Here is a 13,449-nt window from a genome sequence, read left to right on the forward strand (position 1 = left end):
ACCGTTTTATGTTTTCATATATTTTAAAATATAATGAATTCCTGTAATGGCAAAGCAGCCATTACTCCAGTGTTCAATGTCACATGATACTTCAGAAATCATTCTGATATGCTGCTCAAGAAACATTTCTTATGATTAGCTGTTGAAAACAGTTGTGCTGCTTAATATTTTTGTGGAAACCGTGATCAATTGATCAATTCAAAGCAGCATTTATTTGAAATGGAAATCTTTTGTAGCATAATAAATGTACAGTATTTGCTGTCACTCTTGATCAATTTAATGAATCCTTGATGAATAAAAGTATTAATTTCTTTCAAAAAACAGTACTGTATTTTGGATTTCACATTCACCAGCCGAAAACAAACAAACAGGTTGGTCACTGTCAGATGGTCTCATCTTGTTTAAGTGGATCAGACTAGCCAAAAGTCTTCAATATGCAAGAATTAAACGTGCGCAACTGTGCATTACTCAGTTATGGATGGTGTTTCAATTGATAAAACTTTTTCTTTGTTTTCTTTCAGATTGTTCAAACTCATGCTCCAGAGAAGAGTGTGTGGCTGGGTGGAGTTGGTCCGGCTTGGGCAGGGGGGACCAATAATATATCTGACACATTTGCTGCTGGTTTTCTGTAAGTGAAGTATCTTCATAGGGGCTGCAATTAACTATTTTGATGATCAGTTTGTTTAGATCTCTGATTAATCATTGTGATCTACACTTTGTCAGTACAGCATATCAGATTACTTCTTCATTTAATGCTCTTTATTATTCTTCAGTAATTTGCCATAATCTCTCCATATAAAAAATATCATTACTTGCATTACATATAGGATTTCAACTAATTAAGATTGAGTTTACCTGAATGTTTATGTCTAAAAAAAAAAGCATGATCTGTAACAGTCTGCAAAGCATTAATTGCTCAGTTGCTGTTAAGATTAGATGTTTTACAGACATATTTGCAATATGCTATATGTGACCCTGGACCACAAAACCATTCATAAGGGTCAATTTTTCGAAATTAAGATGTATACATCACCTGAAAGCTGAATGAGTAAGCTTTCCATTGATGTATGGTTTGTTAGGATAGGACAATATTTGAAAATCTGGAATCTGAGGGTGCAAAAAAATCTAAATATTTATAATCTAAATAGTTCTTAGCAATGCATATTACTAATCAAAAATGAAGTTTTAATATATTTACAGTAGGAAATTTACAAAATATCTTCATGGAACATGATCTTTACTTAATATCCTAATGATTTTTGGCATAAAAGAAAAATCTCAGACATATTTGCAATATGCTATATGTGACCCTGGACCACAAAACCATTCATAAGGGTCAATTTTTCGAAATTAAGATGTATACATCACCTGAAAGCTGAATGAGTAAGCTTTCCATTGATGTATGGTTTGTTAGGATAGGACAATATTTGAAAATCTGGAATCTGAGGGTGCAAAAAAAATCTAAATATTTATAATCTAAATAGTTCTTAGCAATGCATATTACTAATCAAAAATTAAGTTTTAATATATTTACAGTAGGAAATTTACAAAATATCTTCATGGAACATGATCTTTACTTAATATCCTAATGATTTTTGGCATAAAAGAAAAATCTATAATTTTGACCCAATGTATTTTTGGCTATTGCTACAAATATACCCCAGCGACTTAAGACTGGTTTTGTGGTCCAGAGTCACATATATATACTATATATAATATTATATATATTTATATATATATACTATATAACAGTGAACGTAAGTTGTGACATGTTGAAAAACACCTCTCAACCACATTGAGCATTCCAATTTATGTCAAAGCACTTATTCAGGCCACATGAAGCTCAGTCCAACCCACTTATATATTTGAATGGCCACCTTTGAATAGTTTAATACAAAGTGCTCATTTGCCTTGAACAACCTGTATTATACACTTTCCACTACACCTCAAGGCTGTGTTTTTCAAATGTGTTTCTTTTTCCAGTAGAAATGGCTTTTTAAATACTGACATAACTGATTAAAGTTGTCTGTGGAAAAATGCAAAAACCTGACAAATTGTTCAATTCTGTTGCATTCTTAATGTTCTCAATTTGTTTTGCTCGCTTCAGGTGGCTCAACACTCTTGGTATCGCTGCAGCTCATGGGATTGATGTTGTACTCCGACATTCTTTTTTTGATTATGGATATAACCACCTCGTCGACCAGCACTTCAACCCTTTACCTGTAAGTTTAAGCACGTAAACAGAACCCAAATCAAAAGCAGTCAAAGCTGTTTAACACTCAGACATTACCTGCAGACGGATTCAAGTCATATACCACACGCACTAAAGGTTACGCAGATTAACACCATACGCAGTTATCTGTGTGGTATGCTGGTTACCGTATTGTAAAACCTCCTAAAACGCATACGTAAAAATGACCTGGGCATAGTTTTTTCCGACATGAAGTGTTTGGAAATGGTCTTAGACAGAGTTGGTCTTTAGCATGTGGCTCAGGCACCTTATGGCTTTTCCCGTGGGACCTATTAGCCAAGATGAAAGGTGTTTTGTGGTGTTGAATACTGGGCAGCTGAGGCGAACTGCACTGAAATTCAAGCCCGAGACGATATCACCTGTCTCCCACCCCCTCTACATGTGTGCCCCACTGTGTGGAACAGCCAGATGCTGACAGCACTGCAACCTGAGCCGAGGACACTCCACAGGTATCCCCACCCTCCAGACCGCTGCCAACTTCATCCTGAATTATGTAAACCTCACTCTTTCACAGTGTCTGCAGGTCAGCCCCCTGGAGACAGGACAGACAGAAGACTTCAGTTCAATTTCAATTTGATTTGAGAATGGTGCAGTTCATATCCATATAAAAGACTATGACTAAACGAAACGTTTACCCATATGTTCTGTGGGTGTTTTCATAGCTCAGACACATGGTACATCATGATTCTTATTAGTACATGGCATTTGTACAACATTTTCTTATTGGTTTTGCAGATTTTATTTATTTATTTTTACAAACTCTTTACAGTACTTCTGCCTGCTGCTTTGATTTTTTTTTATTTTTAACAATTCTTTAAATATATTTAATATATTGGTAAATGTAGATTTTCACCATCAATTATATATATATATATATATATATATATATATATATATATAATGTGTATATATATGTGTGTGTGTGCAGATAGATAGAGAGATAGCTAGATAGATAGAATATATATAATGTGTGTGTATTTTGTGTGCACATTTATTTGTGAAAACAATATATTTGTATTTGTATATACATAAATCATAAATATATGTTTGTATTAAGAATCTTTTAAATAAAACATAATTTTCTTTTTTTTTCTAGCCACCACTAACAGGTTTTTGCCACAGCATTTTACATTTTTGTTTAAATTATTAAATATAAAATATACATATTTTAAATATAAATCTTTTTAAAATCTATAAAAACATGTTTTATGTTACATTATATTTTGTTTGTCATATGAGCATATTAAAAGAATTTAGGGGAAAATTAATAAATGAATTTCATTTAATATTATTTTCTTCTCTGGGACCCCAAACATTAAGAATGTATAGTCCATCTCAACAGAACATCAAATGGAAATTAACACTAATATAAATGTGTTACTATAAATCAAATCTAAGAAAGAACTTAAACTTTTTTTGACAGGATCCTTCTTTTACAGTATTTTCATAGAGATAAAAAATAAACAGCTTTAATCTACTTTAACTTCTACTTCCTACACGCAATCCTCACTGACTCCAGATGCTGATAGATACATTATCTGCTCGTGGCCCTCTGTTCTTTTACAGCCCACCAGCAGTGGAGATCCAGACCTGTTGACCGGCTCAGGATAACATATGTTCCTGTGCAAGTAATAAAACCAAAGGAAGACATAAAGAGCAAAAATACAGCAATGGTAGAAATTATTGATTATGCAACGCTCCATCAAATGTGAATCTGGATTTCTCAGAATCTCAACAGGAGCATTGTTCTTCTAGCACAAGCCAGAATGAGCATCTTTTAATAAAATGCTCTTTCGTCAAGCACTCCTCACAACTTTTGAAACGGTCATCTTTTTTTCCCCCTGCTTCTCGTTCAACATCTCTAGTTATTCCAAGGACCAATCGCCCCCTGCTGGGATCGCAATGCTTTAAACATAGCTGGATGTCTGTGGAAACTGCCAGAAGCCCCACTGTGAGAATTCGCAACAGCCGCAACCTGTCGGCCTGCGTGGAAAATTTACGGTCCAACCTTTTCTCTTTAATCCCTTACTGAGTCATGTCTCCATTTCTTTCCATTCACACCTCAGCAGATGATCTCATCCCCTCTTTTTGCTTTGCTTCTTTTTTTACCCCTAATCTCTTGCTGTTTCTTGTGTTTTCACCCTTGATTGGATGCTAATCAAAACCAGGAGATTTCACAAGTGCACTAATAATGTATTCAAGTGCATTAATTCCTATATAATTATACATCCACCCCTTTAGAATATTAAGGTGATATATGTAATTCTTTTGATGTTAAAATAGTTTCTCAATCCAAGTTCAGAGGCAATTATAAGTCTCTATTTTTCTTGCTCATATTGAATATTTTCAATAATCTGCATATTTATTTATTTACAATATTACACCTCTCTTTAGTAATCTGCATAATAATATTATTAACAATATTGATTTTTTTTATTGTATTTCGTGTTTTTGTATTTTATGTTTTTATTGTGTTTTATGTTTTTTATGTATGTTATGTAATAGTAGACTTTAATTATCTGCAGAGTAATATTAATTAATATCGATATTACAAATATTTATTTCGATATTTATTTATAGTTTTTCATCTGCTGGTGAAAGACAGTACACCTCTCTTTAATAATCTGCACTATATTATTTTTAATAATATTAATAACAATATTATTCTTCCTTTTTTTAAATGATCCTATTTTTTATTTGTATTTTCTGCTGTGTGAAAGCATCAATAATCTCTACATTCATTTTATTTCTTTATTTATTGTTTTTCATCTGCTGGCTGAAGGCAGTAGTGCACCTCTCTTCAATAATCTGCACAATAATAGTATTATTAATAATAATTAATATCGGTATGAATTATTCTTAAATCATTCAGATTATTAAAGATGTGCTAGTGCCCTATATCTCACATCAGAATAACAGAGAAACTTGGAAGTGGGCTTTGAATCTGGCTAAAAATCAACCGCATAGCAACCACCCAAAACTCCCTAGCAACCACTTAGAACACCCGCTGTGCCCAACAGCAACATGCCCAGCAATATTTTAACAGCACAATATCATAGAGGCATGTTGGTGTGCTTGATTTGGGGTCAATGCAAAATCCAGCTTCCTGGCAGAAAGTTATACGCTGACAAGAACCGCTCACATTTTTTCCAGAAAATCTACCCATATAGTCATTTTTGCAATTCCGTTTAGTGTCTGTGGTTAGTGTTTTGCGAAAATTACATGCTTCACCTTTAAATATTATTAAAATTGTAGGTTCTTATTGCTCCCAGTTGTTTAATATGTGGTCAAAATTGATTCGTTTTGTTGCACACTCTCACGTTAAGTTCATATGTGTCTCTCTGGCATTACAAGACATGACATTTGCTTATATCCTGTTGGTATTATAGAAAAGTACTTGGTCATATCTTTTAATCTCGCAGATCTTTAGCGGTTTGACTTTTAATTTATACATTATTAAAGTGGTTTCTGTTTTATTCAGTCATTATAGCTTCTGCGCTTACTGAGCTTTACTGGGTGGGCTGAGAAATGCTTTCTAAAGCGAAATACTGGTATTATCTGCCAGTACACGTACAATAAGTGACCTGAAGGTTGCTGAGGTTAGCACTCTTGAGCTTTATTGTCATTTTCATGTTGATTGTAGCTACCTAGTGCACATCTGCATACCATTTTCATAGACTAAAAATATGTGTAACATTTTCCATGGACCCCTATGCAGTTCAGTGTAAACCAGTATGAAAACCTCTAATCTAGGCTCTTGTTCTAGATTGTGCTCAGGCAGTTATTTTTTCTATAGCCCTAAGATGTTGACCTTTGCATTTAAAATATTTTTTTGAAATCGAATTGCTATTAAACAGAAAATGTGATTATTTTATAGACAATACCGAAGTTTCACTGCATCACACATTGCAATTCTTGGCGTTTTTAAAACAATGTTTTTTTGTCAAATTGCAGTTTAAAGAGACCCACCCATTCCCAAATCTAATTTTTCCCACTGCCTATAGCAGATGCTGCACAATGTACACTGCCGGAGCAAATTAAGTTAAAGTTTCCCTGGAAAAGAAGCCTTTAAATGCTGCCATATGCAGGATTGCATGGGAACTTCCTGATGCACACATGCTGCTTTGAACCAGTTCAATTAGGTATTGAATTTGATAACTGATGAGAGGTATTAGGAGAGATCTATTGCAGTCATGCACTCTTAAAAATAAAGGTGCTTCAAACGGTTCTTCAAGCAATGCCATAGAATTTTTAGTTCCACAAAGAACCATTCAGTCAAAGGTTCTTTAAAGAACCATCTCTTTCTTACCTTTTTATAATCTGAAGAACCTTCTTTCGCCACAAATAACCTTTTGTGAAACAGAAAGGTTCTTCAGATGTTAAAGGTTCTTTATGGAACCATTTAGACAAAAAGGTTATTCTATGGCATCGTGAAGCACTTTTATTTTTAAGAGTGTGCATGTGAAATTCAGGTAGCCATCACACTTTTCCATGCAATAAAAATGCATGTAATGATGTAGAAATCAGTTCTCTGGTTACACTAGGCCAGTTAATGTACAGTTAAAGTCCAGTCTAAAATCTTCTTTGTGCAATGAATGTGATGGGATTACTGGATCATTAAATGCTAATAGTACGACTTTTGGACCATAAAATGTAGCAGGATAATATTTTGCATGCACAGTACACAAACACGCACACATTCTTTTGTGTTTGGCTTGTGGGTAAAACATTTAGTTCCTTTAATAATATCAATAAATACTGGTTGGCAGAGAATTCATGCAAAATTTAAAGCAGGGTTTCTAGGAACCACATTTTTCAAAGGTACATTTAGCATATGCATCTTTTTCAGTTTAGTTTTTTTCTGTAAGAGCATGACTGAAAATTTGCTTTGTTCCCCCTGATGGCAGAAAGCAAAAAAATATAGTGTGTATCTCTCAATTCTATGAGCCATTTCATTCTTTTTTGCTTTGTTGTTTCTCAGTTTTAGCAAGAAAAGCTTCCAAAGAAAGACTATATGCTTCTATCTCTCCATTCAGAGCATCCAAGAAAATTTCACTTTCAATAAAAGACTGAAGCACATGTGCATTTTTTTATACTGTATCTCAAAAAAAAAAAAAGAGGAGTCATTCTTACTAAAGTAAAGGCAGATATAAGAAACGTAAAAAAAGCAATTTTCTTGCACTTTTCAAATTTAGTTTTCTACATCTTTCTCTTTCCCAATTCCAAAATTAAAACTCCTTTGAAAGATGGAAGGATGCTGGAATTCATTGGATTTCTGCTGGCGGAGAAATGCCACATCTGTCCAGTGTATTTAAACCAGAATCATCTTGTATGAATCATGTTTCTTGTGCAGAGGTGCACCATGCTAACACGACTCCATGGAAGAATAGCTTGACCTAACACGCGTGTTGACATGGCAGAGCTCCAGTAAAAATGACTCAGTGATGCTTTTTATTTTGTAACGTGTTTTGTGTGTTGGTATTATAGGATTACTGGTTATCTCTGCTCTTTAAACGTCTGGTGGGCCCCAGGGTGCTTGCGGTGCACGTCGCAGGTCTCCAGAGGAAACCACGCCCTGGACGGGTGATCCGGGACAAACTCCGCATCTATGCACACTGCACCAGCTTTCACAAGTAGGTTCATTGGACTGTCTAATGTAAGATCAGTTCATACAAATATATCAATACTGTTCCAAAACCGAGTAAGCTGCCTTGATATCTTGATATAAAAAGAAAAAAAAGATTTTAGGACTGTCAAAATTAACTGATTATATAAGATTAATTGCAGTTGTTTTATTAAAAATTATATTTAAACACTATTGTTCAAAAGTTTAGGGTTGAAAATATTTTGAAAATGTTTTTTGAAAACGTGATCAAAAATAAATAAGTAAAAACATTTGTTTAAATTAGATTTTAAAATGTAATGTATTCCTATGAATATAAAAATCTGCTGCAAAGCAGATTTGAAAAAAGTATTTTATGCTCACCCTGGCTACATTTATTTGATCTAAATACAAAAACAGTAATATTGTTGCATATTAAATATTATTATTATTTTTTTTTTATTAAATAACTAATATATTTTAAAATGGAATTTATTCCTGTGATGGCAAAGCTGAATTTTCAGTCTTCAGTGTCACATGATCCTTCAGAAATCATTCTAATATGCTGATTTGGTGCTCAAGAAACATTTAGTATTATTGTAGTTGTTGAAAACGGTTGTGCTGCATAATATTTTTGTAAAAAACGTAATATTTTTGACTCCCAATTTAAACATGGCCCAGACTACGTTTAATACGGCTTCACTTCAAATAGAGATAAACATGTTTTTTTTCCAACCGCAGTGTTTTATGTGGTGGAATAATGGATGCAGAGAGCATGAAACCACTGTAATTCAATGTTGTACATTCAACAATTTTGGTGCTGTGTTTGGTTGCCACTTGATTAACCCAATGTGAAAATTGGCTCCAGAACCAATTTCTTAGAACTCAGTGAAATGTTGATGTTGACTTGATGTCAGGAACGCACTTGTGATGCCTTAAAATGCTGTGTAGGTAGGCTGCTTGTTAGATTTAGGAACAAAACTTATACAGCAAATGCATCACCATAACAAGATTATATGTGTGTAAATTGTCTTGTTTTGACCTGTAGCATTATCTCCACACAGACACCCGTCATCTGAGTACATAGCCGTAGTGGAGGATTTTAAGGCTTACCTGCTCATTCTCGAACCCATAAATTACAGAGTCCAGACAGCCTCTCTTTCAGAGTGAGAGCCCATAAAATTTAACAAGTATCAATTGTCAAGTGTGTGGAGTCTCTTTCTACAGTGTGAGAGGCGCTGAAAGACACCAGAGGCTCAGGCAGGTGAGGGGAGTAGAGCTGCGGGACAATAGAAAGGTCTGTACCCAGGCCAGATAAAAAGTGCCATCGTTCCCTTTGATGATTATCTATTACCCCAGAATGATGTGAGCGGGACCTGCCAGCTTTTCAGCAGCAGTGTAGGTTTACGGTCTACAGATCCCCGTGTCTCAGCTCAGTTACAGCTCTGTGTCAGTGCTACCACAGGCCTCTGGCTTCAGGATTCCTGCAGGACAGACGTTTTTGCTGAAACGTACAGAAAACAGTGTTGGGGAAGCTACTTTGAAATATGCTACTTGTAATGTGAAGTACAGTCAACAAAAACATGAAAGCTTTATAATGGTAGTATATCTTTTTTAAATGCACTACCGTTCAAAAGTTTGGCGTCAGAAAGATGTTTTTTGAAAGAGGTTTCTTTCCCTGTGGGTCACCAAGGCAGCATTTAAACAGCAGTACGGTGAAACAGCAGTATTGAAGAATGTTATTGCAATTTAAATGAACTGTTTTCTATTTTATTATTTTTAAATGTAATTGATGTAATTACTTAAATATTTGTTATTATCAGTGTTGAAAACAGTTGCATTACTTTTTCTTTTTCTTTTTTTTGTGTGAAAACGATACTTTTTTCCCCAGGAACTTTTGATGAATAGAAAGTTCAAAAGAGCAGCATTTATTTGAAATAGAACATGAAAATGTCTTTATTGTCACATTTCATCAGTTTAACGCACCCTTGCTGAATAAAAATAATAATTTAAAACGCCACTCTCATATTTGTTATTATCAGTGTTGAAAACAGTTGCATTACTTTTTCTTTTTCTTTTTTTTGTGTGAAAACGATACTTTTTTCCCCAGGAACTTTTGATGAATAGAAAGTTCAAAAGAACAGCATTTATTTGAAATAGAACATGAAAATGTCTTTATTGTCACATTTCATCAGTTTAACGCACCCTTGCTGAATAAAAATAATAATTTAAAACACCACTCTGTCTTGAACGCACGTAAGACAGTCAGCGGAAGCTAGAGATTAAGGTTTATAAAGTTGTAAATATGGATATTTTTCTTACACAAACGCATCGCTTCGCTTCAGAAAGCATTTATTCACCCTCAGAGCTGTGTGGACTTCTTTTATAATGGATGGGTGCAATTTTTTGGACTTCAAATTTTGGGCTACCATCCACTCCCATTATAAAGCATGGATTAGCCTGGACATTATTTAATATAACTCCGATTGGATTCGTCTGAAAGAAGAATGCCATATACACCTAGGATGGCTTGAGTGTGAGTAAATCATGGGGTAATTTTCATTTTTGGGTGAACTATCCCTTTAAAAATAAATCTTTCTGACCCCAAACTTTTGAATGGTAATGTATTTAACACATATATTATCATTTTTATTTATAATGAGAGCAGTACTTATGGCAATAACTGTGAGGCTCTAAATGTAGATAACAACATTAAACTGAAGAGATACATTTGTTAAAAACAAGTAGTAGAACTAGAAATGTCATAATTTGTATTATGAATTGAGTCAAAAGCTATAGCAGCATTTGCATATTTTGATTAATAAAAGACAACATAAGAAGCTTGAGTGAATTTCTGAATCACAAAAAAATGAATGATTAAATCATTAGAATGAATCACCAAAATGGATCAGTCTACCAAAAGCTACTTAAGTGAGAGACTTCTTTTGCTTCCCAGTGAGTGACTTAGCTATGTAAGGCATTGCTCCCAAACACTGCAGTTTAGGTATTGATTTGTAATTGCATGATTAGGTCATTTAAAGCTCTGACATCAAATATGTATTAATAGCATCTTTAAAAATGCACTTGAATGTTCTTCTTTTAATATCTTATTCTTTAGTTGAGAGTTTCAGGCTTTTAGGTCTGATATTATCTGGTTACAAAACTCAGCCAATTTCTGACCCTGGTTGGTGTACAGATGACAGAGTTTTGGGCTGCGTTCAAAATCTCATCACATTGTGTCTTATCCTTCAAACCGAACAAGTAATCTCTGTAAATGCCATGAAACCCAAAACAGCTGGTCTACAGCTAATCCTACTCACTAAATGCTTTGCTTTTGCTTTGCCTGTCCAGTGGCAAGGTGACGTTGACTGTTTATTGATAACTGACAGGCGATTTTATTTAAATGAAAATGTTTTTTATTGAAATTACACTCTTAAATGTCAACAATGATAATATTTAATTCCCAGAATTTCCTCTATGTCAGTGGAAAAGCGAACAGTGTTACAAAGACAGCAACCGTTTGCAGACATTCGGGTCTCATTCCTCCAGCCTCTTTCAAGTTTTTCGTTCTATTAGTGGTTAAAATGGCTGGTCAGACAAGTCACGGATATGCTTTCAGTATCTTCACTAATCCTTCACAACACCCTTATACAAAACAGGCCTCCTTTTCGGTGCTTTCTCCGGTCCACATTTCCCCAGGACCATTTGCTGACATCAAACAAAGGATTCCATGTTTACGTTCCCCATGCGAATGCTGGAGAGGCACATTGTTTCAAAGTCTTGGACAGTGTTTATCATTTTTCGATCTGTTCGTCTGATCTAATGCACCCTTCTGGAAAATATCTACCCAAGTTCCCAAAGTCTATTAAAACTGAGACACCACACATGTATCACATGACATGAGAGATGTTTTCATTACACAGTCTTGGGTTTGTCTCATTCCTGAATTTTTGCCCTTGAACTCTATTCACTGTGCGCCAAGGTGTAAAGATGCACATGGCCCGGGTTGCTCGTGATTGGTGAGATTACTAACAGGCTTGCCTGACAAAAGCCAAGCTCTGACCGGTGCAGTTAGGCCTTTTCAACATGTGGTATTCATGCACTGCAGCTATGTTTTCTTTGCCTTTATGTTAGAATCCTTATTGAATTTTATCATGTTTGCCTAATCATGTTGCCAGATTCTTATCTTCAGTTAATATTCCCTTAAGCTTACTCTTCGGCGGTATTACCCTCAAAACAAGGACCAGTATGCTGGAGTCACTGTAACATAAGCACAATCGTCCAACACATATAAAGCTTTTGTTACCCCAGTGAATTTGGGAGGGGAGCTAATGCTTGTACAGTTGTTATATGAAAACAATCAGCTCTTTTACATGACGTAGTCCTGGGGCCTCCTTTGCTTATATACAGTACTTTATAATTTGGTTATTGTGTACTGAAATTAAATCACATGAGGGTTTGGACCTTATAACACATTGTCTCTCGTAAATGGAATTCTGGGAACAGACTCAATGATTCTGTCAGTATTACAGTATGTGCGTGAACAATGTATGTGGAATTTCAGATGGTAATTTAGGAGAGTTAGATACATTTTAGCTGCAGGATCTGCCCATATACTTTCAAATGTATCGATTTGTTTTGCGATTCAAGTGTATTACATGATCAGTATTGAAGGTTTGTTAGCTGTAATGCCATCTACACTACCATTAAAAAGTAGTTTTGGAAATAAGGCTGCATTCAAAATACAAACAGTAATATTTTAAAATATTATGACTATTTAAAATAACTATTCTATTTGAATATTTTTTAAAGTGTAGTGTATTCCTGTGATGACAAAGCAGAATTTTCAGCAGCATTTACTCCAGTCTAAAGTGTCACATGGTCCTTCAGAAATCAGCTATATTGTAATTTTTTAATGTTTTTTCTCTCTCTCTATCTCTCTCTCTCTCTCTCTCTCTCTTCTGCAGTCATGATTATGTCAGAGGGTCCATAACCATCTACATCATCAACCTTCATCGCTCACGGAAGAAAATCAAGCTGGCCGGGACTTTACGAAATAAAACTGTTAACCAATACCTGTTACAGCCCTTCGGCACAGATGGACTTCACTCCATGTAAGTCATCATCCATGACAGCGATTTACTGACAGATGAAACTCATAAATTAAAATTTTGTTAAATTATTTTTTTTTTTAGGTTTAAAGGGGTCATATGATGCGATTTCAAGTTTTCCTTTCTCTTTGGAGTGTTACAAGCTGTTCGTGAATAGATAAGATCCCTAAAGTTGTAAAGACTAATGTCTCAAACCCAAAGAGATATTTTTTATAAAAGTTAAGACTGGTCCACGCCCTCTTAAAACGCCCTCTTAAAACACCCCGTTGCCCTCACGTCTCCGTCACGATGTGAGAAGATTTGCATAACACCACCCAAATGTTCACGCAAAGAAAGAAGGCATAACTTTATTGTTGCTGCCGCCGCCATGTCGTGAAGACGCTGTGTTTTGTTGTGAAAGCAAAACTACTTTGTTTGGTCTTCCAAAAGAGGACACGACTAGAAATCAGTGGTTAAGTTGTATTTACAACACTGTTCCAGAACAG

General features: G+C 34.8%; 1 protein-coding gene across 1 annotated transcript in view; it reads left to right on the plus strand.

Annotated features, from left to right (window-relative positions):
- The window catches only part of LOC107586094 (inactive heparanase-2-like), a 79,411-nt gene that overhangs the window by 57,430 nt on the left and 8,532 nt on the right, over nucleotides 1-13,449 (plus strand). The window contains exons 7-10 of the mRNA XM_016273329.1: nucleotides 522-628; nucleotides 2,108-2,222; nucleotides 7,739-7,884; nucleotides 12,821-12,967. Of these exons, the coding sequence (XP_016128815.1) occupies nucleotides 522-628; nucleotides 2,108-2,222; nucleotides 7,739-7,884; nucleotides 12,821-12,967 (515 nt within the window). The remainder of the gene's footprint in view (nucleotides 1-521; nucleotides 629-2,107; nucleotides 2,223-7,738; nucleotides 7,885-12,820; nucleotides 12,968-13,449) is intronic.

Source organism: Sinocyclocheilus grahami, unplaced genomic scaffold, assembly GCF_001515645.1.
Source record: "Sinocyclocheilus grahami isolate Dianchi unplaced genomic scaffold, SAMN03320097.WGS_v1.1 scaffold77.1, whole genome shotgun sequence".
Taxonomy (NCBI): Eukaryota; Metazoa; Chordata; class Actinopteri; order Cypriniformes; family Cyprinidae; genus Sinocyclocheilus; species Sinocyclocheilus grahami.